Below are 18139 nucleotides of genomic sequence, written 5' to 3' on the forward strand. Positions count from 1 at the left end.
GACAATTACAAATAAAACTGAACATTTAAAGGGAGAGTTACAGGAACACTAAAGACAGAATAACAAAAGCTGATTATATTTGAGCACTTTGAGAGCAAAATATATATATACATTTTCCATTGTGAATGTGCAGAATTATGATTTTGTTCAGTATATCAGAATAAAATGATCAATTATGATTTAAAAGCAGGAAGATGTTGTAAAATGAGAAAGCATAGATTGTTTGTCGCAACTGAACATCACTTTAGGTGTTTTGACTTAATTTTAACATATATTTAGACAATAACAATTCACCAGCTTTTAACTTTCATTTAATTCCATTGTTACATCATGTTTCTTAAACTATACAGAAATTCATCTCTTGTGACTCATCACTGATGATCCCTGTCAATCATCAGTGGCTCCGCCCACAGAGCTCAGGATTGGTTCATTTGTGCTCCGCCTCTCACTGCAGAATCTTCCTGTTGATCTGAACAAACAATATGATGAAGAAAGACTGACTGAAGTTCATACACAACATTATAAACCCTTTCACAAGATACATAAAACAATCACACTATACTGAAGAGAGTTTTATTGATTATATTGAGAAGAGCTGCAGGTTCTGACACTTACTGATGGATTCTCATGTTTAGAAAAGCTCTGAGGATCAAGAGTCTTCAGGAGGTCTGCGAACAACGGTCTGTGTGAAAGAGAGCGAGAGATCGGTCATGTGATCATCTGTGATGGAGTATCTGACTTTGACGTCTCACTTACTGTGAGTGTGTCGTACAGGTCAGAGGTCGTGGACTTGAGCTCAAGAGCTGTATATGTGTCTTCATTGGGATCAGAGATCTACAGGAGAGACAGAAGGTCTTTACATCACAAAATATCACAATCAAAATAATAAATATACATTTTTAAAAACATGATCAATGATAAACTTTGGAAAATACACAATTTTATGGAAACACTATCAAAAAAGTTCCCTGACAATGTTCAAAGTAAAGGTCTTTTTCATATGTTCGTAATTTTAACAGTAAAAAACTGTAAAAAAGCAACGAAAATGACATGTTAATTGCTTAACAGAGATACCCTTACTATATACAGTGAAAAATTGCAATAGCTCTCACGGGACATTTCATGTCATTTTAATGAACATTAACATTTCATGTTAATTGTACGGATTTTGGAAGTACACTGTAAAAAAAAAACCTTACCGTTGCATTTATTGTACCTTACCGTAAAAAATACAGTAGCAATTGTTATGTTTTACATCATTGAACAAAAATTTACGGTAAAAAACTGGCAGCTGTGGTTGACAATGCTTTACCGTAAAAAATACAATAGAAATATTTGTGTTTTACGGCATTGAACTAAAGTTTACAGTAAAATACTGGCAGATGGATGCAAGTGCTTTACTGTAAAAAATACAGCAGTAATATTTTAGGTTTTATGGCATTGAACCATGGTGAAAAAAAAAAAAAAAAAAAAAAAAAACTGCCAGCTGTGTTTTCCTATAATTTAAAAATATTGTATTACAAACCAATTTGTCATAAAAGTTATTATTGAGAATTAGCAGTGGTTCAGAAGTTTATATTTTATTGTAAATAATAAAGTTTGAAGTCACCATTATGGAGATCAGTGTTTGCTTTAGTTGGGCTCTTGACCCTTGACTTTCTAACATCAGATTTTCTCTGACTGCTTTAACTGTGTTTATAAAACACATTCCTTATGACATGAAAATCAGAGATAAAATGTGATCAGGTGTTGATGGCTATTTATTGATGGTGACATAATCGTCATGTAGTGTCCTGATCTCATAAAGAGTCTTATCTTTCATTATGTTTATTACTAATATATTTCTCATTTTTGAGTGTAATAGTTCTGTGTCATTACCGCATGCGAGCCAGCAGTGACAAAGAAGTAATCTGAAGAACTTTAAAACCACATGGTGTATAAAAAAGGTTTTGAACTACTGTATGATGTAGACCAACACAGACATCAAGAATCAGTGTGTGAATCTCAACAACAGTGACAATCAACACAATAATCAGATAAAACTCTGAACATCACAAAACAAGCTACGAAAAAGTTGCAACAAAACCAACAGCAAAAATAAAAGCAGATATAATAATTAAAGAAAATACTAAGGCAATTCAGCATAATTTATTCATGCTGCAATGCATGCTGGGAGATATTGATGAGTTTTGATTGAATGCTCCCATCATGCACTGCACTTTTATCATCACCGTTGTTGAGATTCTGTTCAAACCTTTATTGCGCACAATGTTTTAAAATTCTTCAGATTATCACAACACTGATGGATCACATGCTGTAGAATCATAGAGCTACTACAGTCAATAATATACAATTATTAATATGAAAAACTTTTCCATACAACTGAAGCGATGAAGTGCACAGAAGTGTGAGCGTTTGCTGCGGTAACGAAAAATGGCGAAAACATCCTTCATCTGAGATGATTCCCGAATAAATATGTTACTCCATGTTTCATGTTAGTAAAAGCTATATAAAATTAACAAAATAAAATAACATGAATTTCTTCAAAGTTTGGTTTTGATGTGGATTTTATAGTTTCTGCAGTTTTTCTCACTTTGCTTTCTCTTCATTTAAGCCACAACACAGAGATTAGACCATGTTTTTTGACCAGATAAAATATAAATCAATGAGAAATGATTGCACGTGAATGAAGTGATCTCCGACTGGTCATGTACTGTATATTGTACAAAACCCTTAATGGCTTGAGTCATCATAAATTTAACAGATTATTATAATTAAAAACTTCAGCAGATTGGTTAAATTCACTAAAAAAAGCCCACTAAAATCAGCTTTATTTCATCATTTTTTTATATTATAGTACAAACTGATTACCGCTGGATTGGGAAGGTTTGAATCCTGTCACTTTGTACATTTACAGTCTGAAACACAGATAACGGCTGATCGATTCATTCTCTGCTTTTGTGAAGTCATGTTTAGATGATTTACCTGTTTCACTGTGCGATCTTCAGATTTAACACTCCTTCCTTTCTTTCTGTTATAATGAAAGACATTAGCAGCATATGGATTTATTTTAAAGATTACTAATAATTAAAAACACAAATTAGCCATTTCCTACATTAGACCAAAAGTGAATTTATACAATTACTGCAGTTTTTTTTTTATTGAGCTCACATTATAAACAGGATGAAGATGATGATGAAGATGATGATGATGAATAATCCTCCAGATATCGCTGTGATCACAATCACATTCCCACCAGCAACATGATGAACTGAAAGAGGAAGATCATCATGATTAACTCTCCAAACTGATGAATGATGTGAAGATACAGGAGTGTGTTAATAAAAGCTTCACCTGTGACAGTTACAGTTAGTCTGACGTCTGAGACTCACAATAAATATTAGAAAATTATGAATTTGAAGTTTTTGAACAATGTGTAAACGATCATTAACTCACACAAGACGTTTAAAGTCACATTATCAGAGTATTTCTCTCCATGTTCATTGATGGACTTGCACTTGTATTCTTCACTGTCATCAGAGCTGATCTTTGAGATGTTGTAGATTCTTCCAGATCCTACAAACGTTCCTCCTTTAAACCAGCTGATTTCTGCAGGAGGGTTTGAGTCACTGATGCAGTTCAGAGTCACTGAATCTCCCTCCACTATTACACCAGATGGACTGATGGACACTGAGACGTTCCTGGGTGAGTCTGAAAAGTACAAAATAAACTCTATTCTCTTGTTTCGCGTTTGTTAGTCCACTAACTCAGATAGCAATTGTTGTCTGGCCCACATACAGCAAAGAATGACCAGATCTGACCTACAGACATGAGCCACACATGAGCCATAACTGGCACAAATCTCAGCCAAATAATAACCCATAACCAACCCTGAACTGCCCTCAGCAAACCAGATCAACACCAGTCTTTAAATGATCCATCCCGAACAAGTTTAAATGATGGACTGATGGAGATCACAGGTTTCACTGGAGGATCTACAGATGTCAGGTAAAAGTATTTATTAGAGACGGCTGGTGGAAAATGTTCTAGGAAAGGCTGCAGTTGATTATTATTGGACAATTTCAGCAAACAACCCAGTATGATTTAATGCTAAACAGTGAATAATAATAAAATAAAATAAAATAAATAAAATAAAAAAATAAAAATAAAAGTTAACAGAAGGAAAAACTCTTAAGACTAGAATTCGAGAGACTTGAAACATTTGAAATACAGATACATGTTTGAATTAAAGCTGCAAGCAGCGATGAAAGGGCCCTCGCACCCGTGCCATCGTCACTCGTTGGCTTTAGGAAGACAGAGCATGGTTGGGCAATGTGCATTTAAGGAGGTATACAGTATATAGTAGTTGCTAGCATGTTTAGTATGTTTTTAGCATGCTTAGTACACAATAGGTATGTGGTTAGTACTGCATTACTGTGTTAACCAGTTCAGTTTCTGTTGGCAGTAGGTGGGGTTATATATCTGAATATTGCTTTGTAGATGTGTTCAGTGCAGGACTTTTATGAAGTATGTGAAGTTTGGGGCAGATTGGATATTGTATGTTTGAGTTACAACAACTTCCTTTAGCATTTCTAACATGCTTTAGAACTTAGCTATGTGTTTCTAGCATGTTTCTTGCATGTTACATATTAAGTTTGGGGCAGATTGGACATTCCATGCCTGTGTTACAGCAAATTCCTATTTAATTGCAGCAATAGCATGCTTTAGCAATTAGCTAAGTGTTTGCTAGCATGTTTTAGCATGTTTCTAGAATGTTGTTAGCATGTTTAGCACTTGCTGGCACTTTTTTATATGTTATTAGGAGTCCACAACAGTGTTTAACATGTCACTTCCTGTTGCCAGCAGGTGGCGCTTTGACTGTAACTGAATATGAGCATTGTAATGTGTTCAAGACAGAACGCTTATCAAAAGTGTGAAGTTTGGCGCAGATTGGACATTGCCTTCTTGAGTAACAACAACATCCTGTTTCATTATATTAGCATGCTTTAGCACTTAGCTTAGTATTGCTAGCATGTTTTAACATGTTTCTAGCATGTTTAGAAGTCAATGGTATTTTTAACATGTTGCTAGAACGGCATCAACGTGTTAAACATGACACTTCCTGTTACCAGTAGGTGGCGCTATTACTATAACTGAATATTCTCATGTAGATGTGTTCAGGCCATGACTCTTATCAAACGTGTGAAGTTTGGGGCAGACTGGACATTCCGTGCCTGTGTTACAGCAAATTCCTATTTAATTGCAGTATTAGCATGCTTTAGCACTAAGCTAAGTGTTTGCTAGCATGTTTTAACATGTTTCTAGTATGTTGTTAGCATGTTTAGCACATGCTGGAACTTTTTTATATGTTATTAGGAGTCCACAACAGTGTTTAACATGTCACTTCCTGTTGCCAGCAGGTGGCGCTATGACTGTAACTGAATATGAGCATGGTCATGTGTTCAGGACAGAACGCTTATCAAACGTGTGAAGTTTGGCGCAGATTGGACATTGCCTTCTTGAGTAACAACAACATCCTGTTTCATTGAATTAACATGCTTTAGCACTTAGCTAAGTTTTGCTAGCATGTTTTAACATGTTTCTAGCATGTTTAGAAGTCAATGGCATTTTTAACATGTTGCTAGAACGGCATCAACGTGTTAAACATGACACTTCCTGTTACCAGTAGGTGGCGCTATTACTATAACTGAATATTCTCATGTAGATGTGTTCAGGCCATGACTCTTATCAAATGTGTGACGTTTGGGGCAGATTAGACATTCCGTGCCTGAGTTACAGCAAATTCCTATTTAATTGCAGTAATAGCATGCTTTAGCAATTAGCTAAGTGTTTGCTAGCATGTTTTAGCATGTGTCTAGTATGTTGTTAGCATGCTTAGCACTTGCTGGCACTTTTTTATATGTTATCAGGAGTTCACAACAATGTTAAACATGTCACTTCCTGTTGCCAGCAGGTGGCGCTATGACTGTAACTGAATATGAGCATGGTCATGTGTTCAGGACAGAACGCTTATCAAACGTGTGAAGTTTGGGGCAGATTGGACATTCCATGCCTGAGTTTCAGCAACTTCCTGTTTCATGGCGAAACATCGAAATTTGTCAGGCCGCCGAGGACCCGCCCTTCGACGAAAACTCAAGATCTTCGCAATTTAACGTCGCAAAGGCCTTAAGATTACACTCACCAAATTTGAAGATGATCAGATTAAAACTGTAGGAGGAGTTCGTTAAAGTATGAGGCATGAAAATGGCAAAAACTGCACAAAAATCTGAGAGGAAGTTGAAAATGGCTGACTTCCTGTTGTGTTTAGGGCTACGCTCCAAGAGACTTTTTTGTAGGTATTAGGTCCTTACATGTATGTACCGAATTTCGTAAACGTACGTGGAACATAGCGGGAGGCGCACTCCGTTGAACTTTTATAGGTGGCGCTATCGAGCCATTTTGCCCCGCCCAATTCTGAAACCTATATCAGATGTAAATTTTCGCCAGTTCTGACACGTGTGCAAAGTTTCGTGAGTTTTCGAGCATGTTTAGGCCCTCAAAAATGCGATTAAATGCGGAGAATAATAATAATTAAAGCTGCAAGCAGCGATGAAAGGGCCCTCGCACCCGTGCCATCGTCACTCGTTGGCTTTAGGAAGACAGAGCATGGTTGGGCAATGTGCATTTAAGGAGGTATACAGTATATAGTAGTTGCTAGCATGTTTAGTATGTTTTTAGCATGCTTAGTACACAATAGGTATGTGGTTAGTACTGCATTACTGTGTTAACCAGTTCAGTTTCTGTTGGCAGTAGGTGGGGTTATATATCTGAATATTGCTTTGTAGATGTGTTCAGTGCAGGACTTTTATCAAGTATGTGAAGTTTGGGGCAGATTGGATATTGTATGTTTGAGTTACAGCAAATTCATATTTAATTGTAGTAATAGTATGGTTTAGTACTTATAGTGTTTACTAGTATGTTTTAGCATGTTTCTAGTATGTTGGTAGGATGTTAAGCACCTACTGGCATTTTTTTTATATGTTATTAGGAGTCCACAACAGTGTTTAACATGTCACTTCCTGTTGCCAGCAGGTGGCGCTTTGACTGTAACTGAATATGAGCATTGTCATGTGTTCAAGACAGAACGCTTATCAAAAGTGTGAAGTTTGGCGCAGATTGGACATTGCCTTCTTGAGTAACAACAACATCCTGTTTCATTATATTAGCATGCTTTAGCACTTAGCTTAGTATTGCTAGCATGTTTTAACATGTTTCTAGCATGTTTAGAAGTCAATGGTATTTTTAACATGTTGCTAGAACGGCATCAACGTGTTAAACATGACACTTCCTGTTACCAGTAGGTGGCGCTATTACTATAACTGAATATTCTCATGTAGATGTGTTCAGGCCATGACTCTTATCAAACGTGTGAAGTTTGGGGCAGACTGGACATTCCGTGCCTGTGTTACAGCAAATTCCTATTTAATTGCAGTATTAGCATGCTTTAGCACTAAGCTAAGTGTTTGCTAGCATTTTTTAACATGTTTCTAGTATGTTGTTAGCATGTTTAGCACATGCTGGAACTTTTTTATATGTTATTAGGAGTCCACAACAGTGTTTAACATGTCACTTCCTGTTGCCAGCAGGTGGCGCTATGACTGTAACTGAATATGAGCATGGTCATGTGTTCAGGACAGAACGCTTATCAAAAGAGTGAAGTTTGGCGCAGATTGGACATTGCCTTCTTGAGTAACAACAACATCCTGTTTCATTGAATTAACATGCTTTAGCACTTAGCTAAGTTTTGCTAGCATGTTTTAACATGTTTCTAGCATGTTTAGAAGTCAATGGCATTTTTAACATGTTGCTAGAACGGCATCAACGTGTTAAACATGACACTTCCTGTTACCAGTAGGTGGCGCTATTACTATAACTGAATATTCTCATGTAGATGTGTTCAGGCCATGACTCTTATCAAACGTGTGACGTTTGGGGCAGACTGGACATTCCGTGCCTGTGTTTCAGCAAATTCCTATTTAATTGCAGTATTAGCATGCTTAAGCACTAAGCTAAGTGTTTGCTAGCATGTTTTAACATGTTTCTAGTATGTTGTTAGCATGTTTAGCACATGCTGGAACTTTTTTATATGTTATTAGGAGTCCACAACAGTGTTTAACATGTCACTTCCTGTTGCCAGCAGGTGGCGCTATGACTGTAACTGAATATGAGCATGGTCATGTGTCCAGGACAGAACGCTTATCAAAAGTGTGAAGTTTGGCGCAGATTGGACATTGCCTTCTTGAGTAACAACAACATCCTGTTTCATTGAATTAGCATGCTTTAGCACTTAGCTAAGTATTGCTAGCATGTTTTAACATGTTTCTAGCATGTTTAGAAGTCAATGGCATTTTTAACATGTTGCTAGAATGGCATCAACGTGTTAAACATGACACTTCCTGTTACCAGTAGGTGGCGCTATTACTATAACTGAATATTCTCATGTAGATGTGTTCAGGACAGAACGATTATCAAAAGTGTGAAGTTTGGGGCAGATTGGACATTCCATGCCTGAGTTACAGCAAATTCCTATTTAATTGCAAAAATAGCATGCTTTAGCACTTAGCTAAGAGTTTGCTAGCATGTTTTAGCATGCTTCTAGTATGTTGTTAGCATGTTTAGCACTTGCTGGCACTTTTTTATATGTTATTAGGAGTCCATAACAGTGTTAAACATGTCACTTCCTGTTGCCAGCAGGTGGCGCTATGACTATAACTGAATATGAGCATGGTCATGTGTTCAGGACAGAACGCTTATCAAACGTGTGAAGTTCGGGGCAGATTGGACATTCCATGCCTGAGTTACAGCAACTTCCTGTTTCATGGCGAAACATCGAAATTTGTCAGGCCGCCGAGGACCCGCCCTTCGACGAAAACTCAAGATCTTCGCAATTTAACGTCGCAAAGGCCTTAAGATTACACTCACCAAATTTGAAGATGATCAGATTAAAACTGTAGGAGGAGTTCGTTAAAGTACGAGGCATGAAAATGGCAAAAACTGCACAAAAATCTGAGAGGAAGTTCAAAATGGCTGACTTCCTGTTGTGTTTAGGGCTATGCTCCAAGAGACTTTTTTGTAGGTATTAGGTGATTACATGTATGTACCGAATTTCGTGCACGTACGTGGAACGTTGCGGGAGGCGCACTCCGTTGAACTTTTATAGGTGGCGCTATCGAGCCATTTTGCCCCGTCCAATTCTGAAACCTATATCAGATGTAAATTTTCGCCAGTTCTGATGCGTGTGCAAAGTTTTGTGAGTTTTCGAGCATGTTTAGGCCCTCAAAAATGCAATTAAATGCGGAGAAGAATAATAATAATTAAAGCTGCAAGCAGCGATGAAAGGGCCCTCGCACCCGTGCCATCGTCACTCGTTGGCTTTAGGAAGACAGAGCATGGTTGGGCAATGTGCATTTAAGGAGGTATACAGTATATAGTAGTTGCTAGCATGTTTAGTATGTTTTTAGCATGCTTAGTACACAATAGGTATGTGGTTAGTACTGCATTACTGTGTTAACCAGTTCAGTTTCTGTTGGCAGTAGGTGGGGTTATATATCTGAATATTGCTTTGTAGATGTGTTCAGTGCAGGACTTTTATCAAGTATGTGAAGTTTGGGGCAGATTGGATATTGTATGTTTGAGTTACAGCAAATTCATATTTAATTGTAGTAATAGTATGGTTTAGTACTTATAGTGTTTACTAGTATGTTTTAGCATGTTTCTAGTATGTTGGTAGGATGTTAAGCACCTACTGGCATTTTTTTTTATATGTTATTAGGAGTCCACAACAGTGTTTAACATGTCACTTCCTGTTGCCAGCAGGTGGCGCATTGACTGTAACTGAATATGAGCATTGTCATGTGTTCAAGACAGAACGCTTATCAAAAGTGTGAAGTTTGGCGCAGATTGGACATTGCCTTCTTGAGTAACAACAACATCCTGTTTCATTATATTAGCATGCTTTAGCACTTAGCTTAGTATTGCTAGCATGTTTTAACATGTTTCTAGCATGTTTAGAAGTCAATGGTATTTTTAACATGTTGCTAGAACGGCATCAACGTGTTAAACATGACACTTCCTGTTACCAGTAGGTGGCACTATTACTATAACTGAATATTCTCATGTAGATGTGTTCAGGCCATGACTCTTATCAAACGTGTGAAGTTTGGGGCAGACTGGACATTCCGTGCCTGTGTTACAGCAAATTCCTATTTAATTGCAGTATTAGCATGCTTTAGCACTAAGCTAAGTGTTTGCTAGCATTTTTTAACATGTTTCTAGTATGTTGTTAGCATGTTTAGCACATGCTGGAACTTTTTTATATGTTATTAGGAGTCCACAACAGTGTTTAACATGTCACTTCCTGTTGCCAGCAGGTGGCGCTATGACTGTAACTGAATATGAGCATGGTCATGTGTTCAGGACAGAACGCTTATCAAAAGAGTGAAGTTTGGCGCAGATTGGACATTGCCTTCTTGAGTAACAACAACATCCTGTTTCATTGAATTAACATGCTTTAGCACTTAGCTAAGTTTTGCTAGCATGTTTTAACATGTTTCTAGCATGTTTAGAAGTCAATGGCATTTTTAACATGTTGCTAGAACGGCATCAACGTGTTAAACATGACACTTCCTGTTACCAGTAGGTGGCGCTATTACTATAACTGAATATTCTCATGTAGATGTGTTCAGGCCATGACTCTTATCAAACGTGTGACGTTTGGGGCAGACTGGACATTCCGTGCCTGTGTTTCAGCAAATTCCTATTTAATTGCAGTATTAGCATGCTTAAGCACTAAGCTAAGTGTTTGCTAGCATGTTTTAACATGTTTCTAGTATGTTGTTAGCATGTTTAGCACATGCTGGAACTTTTTTATATGTTATTAGGAGTCCACAACAGTGTTTAACATGTCACTTCCTGTTGCCAGCAGGTGGCGCTATGACTGTAACTGAATATGAGCATGGTCATGTGTCCAGGACAGAACGCTTATCAAAAGTGTGAAGTTTGGCGCAGATTGGACATTGCCTTCTTGAGTAACAACAACATCCTGTTTCATTGAATTAGCATGCTTTAGCACTTAGCTAAGTATTGCTAGCATGTTTTAACATGTTTCTAGCATGTTTAGAAGTCAATGGCATTTTTAACATGTTGCTAGAATGGCATCAACGTGTTAAACATGACACTTCCTGTTACCAGTAGGTGGCGCTATTACTATAACTGAATATTCTCATGTAGATGTGTTCAGGACAGAACGATTATCAAAAGTGTGAAGTTTGGGGCAGATTGGACATTCCATGCCTGAGTTACAGCAAATTCCTATTTAATTGCAAAAATAGCATGCTTTAGCACTTAGCTAAGAGTTTGCTAGCATGTTTTAGCATGCTTCTAGTATGTTGTTAGCATGTTTAGCACTTGCTGGCACTTTTTTATATGTTATTAGGAGTCCATAACAGTGTTAAACATGTCACTTCCTGTTGCCAGCAGGTGGCGCTATGACTATAACTGAATATGAGCATGGTCATGTGTTCAGGACAGAACGCTTATCAAACGTGTGAAGTTCGGGGCAGATTGGACATTCCATGCCTGAGTTACAGCAACTTCCTGTTTCATGGCGAAACATCGAAATTTGTCAGGCCGCCGAGGACCCGCCCTTCGACGAAAACTCAAGATCTTCGCAATTTAACGTCGCAAAGGCCTTAAGATTACACTCACCAAATTTGAAGATGATCAGATTAAAACTGTAGGAGGAGTTCGTTAAAGTACGAGGCATGAAAATGGCAAAAACTGCACAAAAATCTGAGAGGAAGTTCAAAATGGCTGACTTCCTGTTGTGTTTAGGGCTATGCTCCAAGAGACTTTTTTGTAGGTATTAGGTGATTACATGTATGTACCGAATTTCGTGCACGTACGTGGAACGTTGCGGGAGGCGCACTCCGTTGAACTTTTATAGGTGGCGCTATCGAGCCATTTTGCCCCGTCCAATTCTGAAACCTATATCAGATGTAAATTTTCGCCAGTTCTGACGCGTGTGCAAAGTTTTGTGAGTTTTCGAGCATGTTTAGGCCCTCAAAAATGCAATTAAATGCGGAGAAGAATAATAATAATAAACAGAGCAATTCCAAGAGGGTCCTCACACCATCGGTGCTCGGGCCCTAATAAACAGAGCAATTCCAAGAGGGTCCTCACACCATCGGTGCTCGGGCCCTAATAATAATAATAAACAGAGCAATTCCAAGAGGGTCCTCACACCATCGGTGCTCGGGCCCTAACAAGTTCTGGATTAAGTTTAAGGATGACTCTCACAAAACTGTTTAAGACAAATAAAAAATAATTTGTTCTTTTCCTAATTCACAATATATGTATACACTGCAACCACAAAAACTGAGGATAAAATAAATGTTACACTGAGAGCCAGGCTCCCAGCGCCCGAACCAGCAGGACCAATGGGACCACAGATGTACCTGTGGTGGGGCAGCGAGGTGGAGGACAGGGACCCGTCCCGGAGTGAGGTCTGAGTGTGCAGTGCAACACTACCTGGCTCCACAGTTTGGCAGGGCGTGCGTGAGAAAGCATACGGCTTGTTCTGAGACACTGCTTATGATTTATGGGGATTAAAAAAGAGGATTGGGTGGGTGTTTATCATTATAGGGTGGTTGTGTACACACACTGCCGACACATTTATGTTCAAACACCATGTAAAAGTGAATTTTACATAATAGGTGCCTTTAAAAACCTTGTAAAATTAAAGTTTACAAAACGTCATAGAAGTTTATAAAAATGTAAAATATATATTTTTAAATTTGATATAAAATATATATTTTACAAAGCATGTTCAACTCTAAAACTTCAAGAAAATCAAAGCTAAATATCTGAACAAGTTCTGTGACAAATTTTAGGTTGACGTCTCAAAAATATTTTCATCAAGTTTTTTTGAGCGCAGTACCAAACTTTTCCACTAGATGACATCCAGACTCCTCTGGTGACCATATAAGGACTCTTCTATTTCCATATATGGATTGAGTGATCTTAACCATATATTTCCATACTTTAAAACAAATATTTATGAAGTAGACATCCTATTCAGAAGTAGTTTGTGTAGTAATGTTAATATTTGATTTGATTTGAATTCAATCTCTAAAACACATATAAAAACATACGGAAAGAATCAGAGCGTGTATTATAATTCGGCACCACATCTTTTGAAAATCAGTCACCAAATATGAAAACTACAGTCTGAACACTTTCAAATGCTATATAGTTTGTCAAGATTACTTTAGGTTTTGACTAAGATATTATTGTTATAAATGTCTAATGGCAAGTGTCCCACAGTTGGGGAGGGGCAGTCTTAAAAATGATGGTTAAAACATTTATATAAATCATTAATTCAGAAATGTATTCTTTGTAATGTGTGAAAAGTATTGATATTAAAAGTTCATTATTTGTACCTGAATGTAATTATTCTAATGTTTTTTCATAGTGTGATTTTTGGGAAATTGAATACAATTAGGATCAGTTTGACCTGGACCACACAGACTGTATCCAGAAATGTAAAGTGCATGAGGGTTAAAGAGAGAAAGTCAATCTGTACTCACACATGACATTGAGCTGAACAGCAGGAGAGATGTGAGTGTGTCCGTCTACAGCACAGCTATATCTGCCTGAATCCTCTCTTCTGACTGACTGCAGCAGGAGTTCATTGTTTCTGTCTCTTCTCTCAGTTAATGGCTGTGAGTTTCTGTACCAGATGAATGTTGCTCTGTCAGTCAGAGCGCAGCTGCTTTTACATCTCAGATTGACTGAATCTCCCTCTGTCACTCTCTCAGGAGACTCCACCTGAAGATCTGAACACAACACACACATTATATCTAGTGCTGCTGTCACACACTGATTATTATTCAACATAATGCACAGAAGAAGAGATAAACCTCACCAAAGTCACCTGTGACAGTAAGAGTCACTCCTGCAGCACCAGTCCATTTCATTTCTTTATCAGTGATGAATCTGAAATAGTACATGTGTGAATCCTTCAGTGTCACATGACTCAGTCTGACGGTGCAGTTCTGCTGTTTATCTCCCAGATACTGAAGCCTCTGACTGTATTCAGGGTCATTAGACAGATCTGGAGGCTCTTTACCCTTTATAGACTCGTTGGTCCAGAACACTTTCTCGATCTGATGTCCAGTAGGGTATGTATAAGTGCATCTCATTATCACTGTTGAGTCCTTTAGTGCACAGACGTGTGAAGGACTGTAACTCACACTCCAATCATCACTAGAAACCCCTGAAACACAGAATTCATCAAACTGTAAATGTTGTTCCCTTACGAGAACGTTCTCTCGTACTGCGTTGCAAACGCTGTGGGAAAACTCCTTTTCTCGAGAATATTGAAGCCTTTATTTTAAAACGCATTGCTGCAGCACAGGCGAGAGCGCTGATAGGCTGTGCTGAGGCAACTGCACGAACCAATGGCGAGCAGGCAGAGGCGCGCGAACCAATCAGAGCGCTTGGCGCCCTGCCAGACTCGAGCGCGCCAAACAGGGCGTGACAGAAGAGTATAAATACAGAGAAAAACTCGCCATATGACAGATCTATCTCCTTCAGCTCTGAGACTCACCTCGTCGCTGATTTCTCCGGATAGGAAGCCGCTCGTCGTAGAGAAGCCTCTCAGCGGAACAGCTTCGCGTCTCGGCAGCCAAGCGTTTCCCTGTGGCATCCGACGAGTATCCTTTTTTCTATTATCATTGCTAAAAGAGCAAATCGCTGTTTTCACAGCTCAAAGCGGCGTTGTTTTAAATGCCGCTTCCCATCTGCGATTCCTGCGGGGTTCCCCTGCACGTGTCTGATAGACACACACAGTGCGCTGCCTGCCTCGGTCCTGAGCACGCCGAGTCAGCGCTCACTAAAGGCGGCTGTCTTCTCTGCGATGGCATGCCTGTGGCAGTCCTCAGATCAAGGCTCGCTCTCGCTACGTCAGAGAGTGAACCCGCCCATCTTCCATCTTCGGCGCCCCGCGAGCCCCGTAGGAAGAAGCGGCGCGATCAGAGGATCCCTGAACGCGGTGATTTCGACGAATGCACGCCGGGTCCTTGTCCGCGTGCTTCGCCCACACCCCCATCTCCAGTTCTGTTCGCTCGAAGCGACCAACGCCCCTCACGTGAAGCGGCGGGTTTCGTTCGGCGGATCTGCTGAAGACATGGATGACGCAGTTTCTGTGGCGGCATCTGAGAGTGAGGATTGGCCGGGCTCCGCGGACCCCGCCCCCTCCTCTCAATGTGATCGTCTTGACACTAGAGCGAGTGTTGACGCCGAACTTTTCCGTGTCATGTCTCGCGCTGTCGACGAGCTGGGACTCAACTTGCTTTCCCCAGCTGAACCTCCCAGAAGCCGCCTCGACGAGTGGTACCTGCCGGGGCGCCAACAGGCCCCTCACCAGCGCGCCGCTCCGTTTCTACCAGAGGTCCACGAAGAGCTCACTAAAAGCTGGCGCGTGCCCTTTTCAGCGCGAACGCGCTCCTCTTCCTCTTCCACGCTCTCCACTTTCGACGGCGCTGAGGAAAAGGGCTATGTGTCTCTCCCACCACTTGAGGAAGCGGTCGCCGCTCATTTGTGCCCTCCCACTGCAGGTAGTTGGAGGTCTAAGACGGTGCACCCATCCAAACCGTGCAGGACTACTTCGGCTATAGCCAGCCGCGCCTATGCTGCCGCCAGTCAAGCCGCCTCCGCACTACACGCCATGGCGACTCTTCAAGTGTTCCAGGCTAAGCTCCTCTGCTCTATGGATGAGTCAGGACCTGAACCAGACGCTTTTAAGGACCTCCGAAGTGCTACGGATTTGGCGCTACGGGCTACTAAGACCACGGCGCAAGCCCTCGGTCGCAACATGGCCAGCCTGGTGGTATTGGAGCGCCATTTATGGCTTAATTTTATGGAGATCAGGGACGCAGACAAGACCGCCTTCCTCGATTCTCCGGTCTCCACAACTGGTCTCTTTGGCCCATCTGTCAGCGGCTTCGCAGAGCGTTTCACCGAGGCTCAGAAAGCTTCAAGTGCAATGAAGCACTTTCTCCCTAAACGCTCCAGCTCGGCTTCACGGCGCCCCAAGAGCACGCCGCGGCCGGAAAGGTCAGTGCCACAGGTTCACCAGCCCCGCCCAGCGGCTGAAACCAGCCAGCACCTGAAGCCCGCGAAACGGTACCCGTTCCCTAAGCGCCAGGGGCCCCGGCCGAAGCTCACGCTCGACCATGAGCCCAAAAAGCCGTCCTAGCCGGCAGAAAGAGGGGTCTATGTCCCGCCGCGGCCGGACCTGCCCCGAAGACCGCTCGAGTGCTGCTCACAGCCCCCTCTTCAGCTCAGGCGGCTGGAGCAGTTTTAAAAGCAGAACATGGGCCCGTCATCTGTCACGCACCCCTGCACCCAAACGCTGTTTTAACAGCGACCCACAAAAAGCACAAATCGAGCAAAATTTCGGGTCGAACCCCCGACTCTGGGCGTTCCGTCATCAGATATGATCATACCGCTGGCTCAGCGGGCTCTGGCTTGGCAGGCCATCCCCGGAGTTTCAGAATGGGTGATGAACATTATAAAGCGCGGTTACTCGCTTCAGTTCGCCCGCAGACCTCCGCGCTTTCGCGCTGTTATACAAACCTCAGTAAAGAGCACGTTGACCCACGTCCTCCGCACCGAAGTGTTATGTCTGCTGGCGAAAGAGGCTATCGAGACAGTCCCCGCGTCACAAAGCGAGTCAGGGTTTTACAGCCGTTATTTTCTTGTTCCAAAGAAAGACGGCGGCCTGAGACCCATTCTAGATCTCAGACATCTGAACAAGGCCCTCATGTCACGGCCGTTCAGAATGCTTACGACCAGACACATCCTGGCGCAGATTCGCCCAGGGGACTGGTTCTTTTCAGTAGATCTAAAAGACGCGTATTTTCACATCCAAGTGAACCCCCACCACAGGCCATTCTTGAGATTCGCCTTCGAGGGGCAGACATACCAGTACACAGTTCTACCATTTGGACTGGCACTGGCAACTCGTACATTCACGCAGTGCATGGATGCAGCTCTCTCCCTCCTAAGACAGCGGGGAATGCGCATTCTGAACTACCTCGACGACTGGCTCATACTGACTCAGTCAGAGGCAGAGTCCCATACTCACAAAGCCTGGCTCCTCAGCCATCTGGAATGCCTAGGGCTCAGGGTGAATTTTTCCAAGAGTATTCTGTTGCCCAGCCAACGTATCACGTTCCTGGGAACAGTTCTCGACTCTGTACTTATGAGAGCATGGCCCACCTCGGCCCGTGCTCTATCGATTCAGCAGCTCGCCGCGTCGTTCGTAGAGGGCTCCTATGTACCCCTCCGAACGTTTCAGAGGATCTTGGGCCTGATGGCCTCAGCATCATCAGTACTCCAACTAGGCCTACTGCGTATGCGTCCTCTTCAGCTGTGGCTAGCACCTCAGGTACCACCCCACGCCTGGCGCTCAGGCCTCTTGAATATCAGGGTGGACCAGCGCTGTATTCGAGCTCTGGCCCCCTGGAAGGTTGCCAGCTGGTCTAGCCCTAAAAACCTTCCTTCCATACCTGGCAGGACACCACGTCTTGGTCCGGACGGACAATATGTCAGTGGTCTCTTACATAAATCGCCAGGGCGGCCTCAGGTCCCGCAACCTGTTTGCCATAGCCACACAGCTACTGCTATGGGCTCACACCAACCTGCGCTCGCTCAGGGCAGCTCAAAAAATGTAAAAAAGTAGCACTGACACCTGACAGTGGTGAGGAGAATAAATACTGTATGCACTGCAAGTACTGTATAGTATTGTACTGAATATTGTATGGAATGTCTGTATATTCAGCATTTGCATACTGTGAAATACAGTGACCAACTGCAGAAGCCCAAAAGGTTACAGTAAAAAAACTGTAAATGAAAAGCATGTTACTGTAAAGTACAGTCAGAAGAGTTGAGCAACTGCAGAATCAAGGTCAGTGAGAGAGATTTATTCTGCTTCAGCTTCACGTCTTCATGTCGGTCCGGCCGGAGAATATCATCTCTGCAGGAGAAGAGAAAAACACTGAAGCAGATCCAGCCT

The 18139-nt window shown here is 41.5% G+C and overlaps 2 protein-coding genes across 2 annotated transcripts in view; one reads left to right on the forward strand and one right to left on the reverse strand.

The window, feature by feature from the left end:
* Positions 1-18139, forward strand: part of LOC309493716 (polymeric immunoglobulin receptor-like) — a 223154-nt gene that overhangs the window by 160750 nt on the left and 44265 nt on the right. The window lies entirely within an intron of this gene.
* LOC309494745 (uncharacterized protein) lies at positions 295-14261 on the reverse strand (the record flags this gene model as incomplete). Its single annotated transcript, XM_082164156.1, has 7 exons — positions 295-469; positions 616-682; positions 757-834; positions 2986-3031; positions 3172-3271; positions 13647-13925; positions 13985-14261. 6 exons carry the CDS (start codon positions 14259-14261, stop codon positions 650-652), a joined length of 813 nt encoding a protein of 270 aa, XP_082020282.1. The 3' UTR covers positions 295-469; positions 616-649.

This window comes from Leuciscus leuciscus, assembly GCF_965113295.1.
Source record: "Leuciscus leuciscus genome assembly, chromosome: 3".
Lineage (NCBI taxonomy): Eukaryota > Metazoa > Chordata > Actinopteri > Cypriniformes > Leuciscidae > Leuciscus > Leuciscus leuciscus.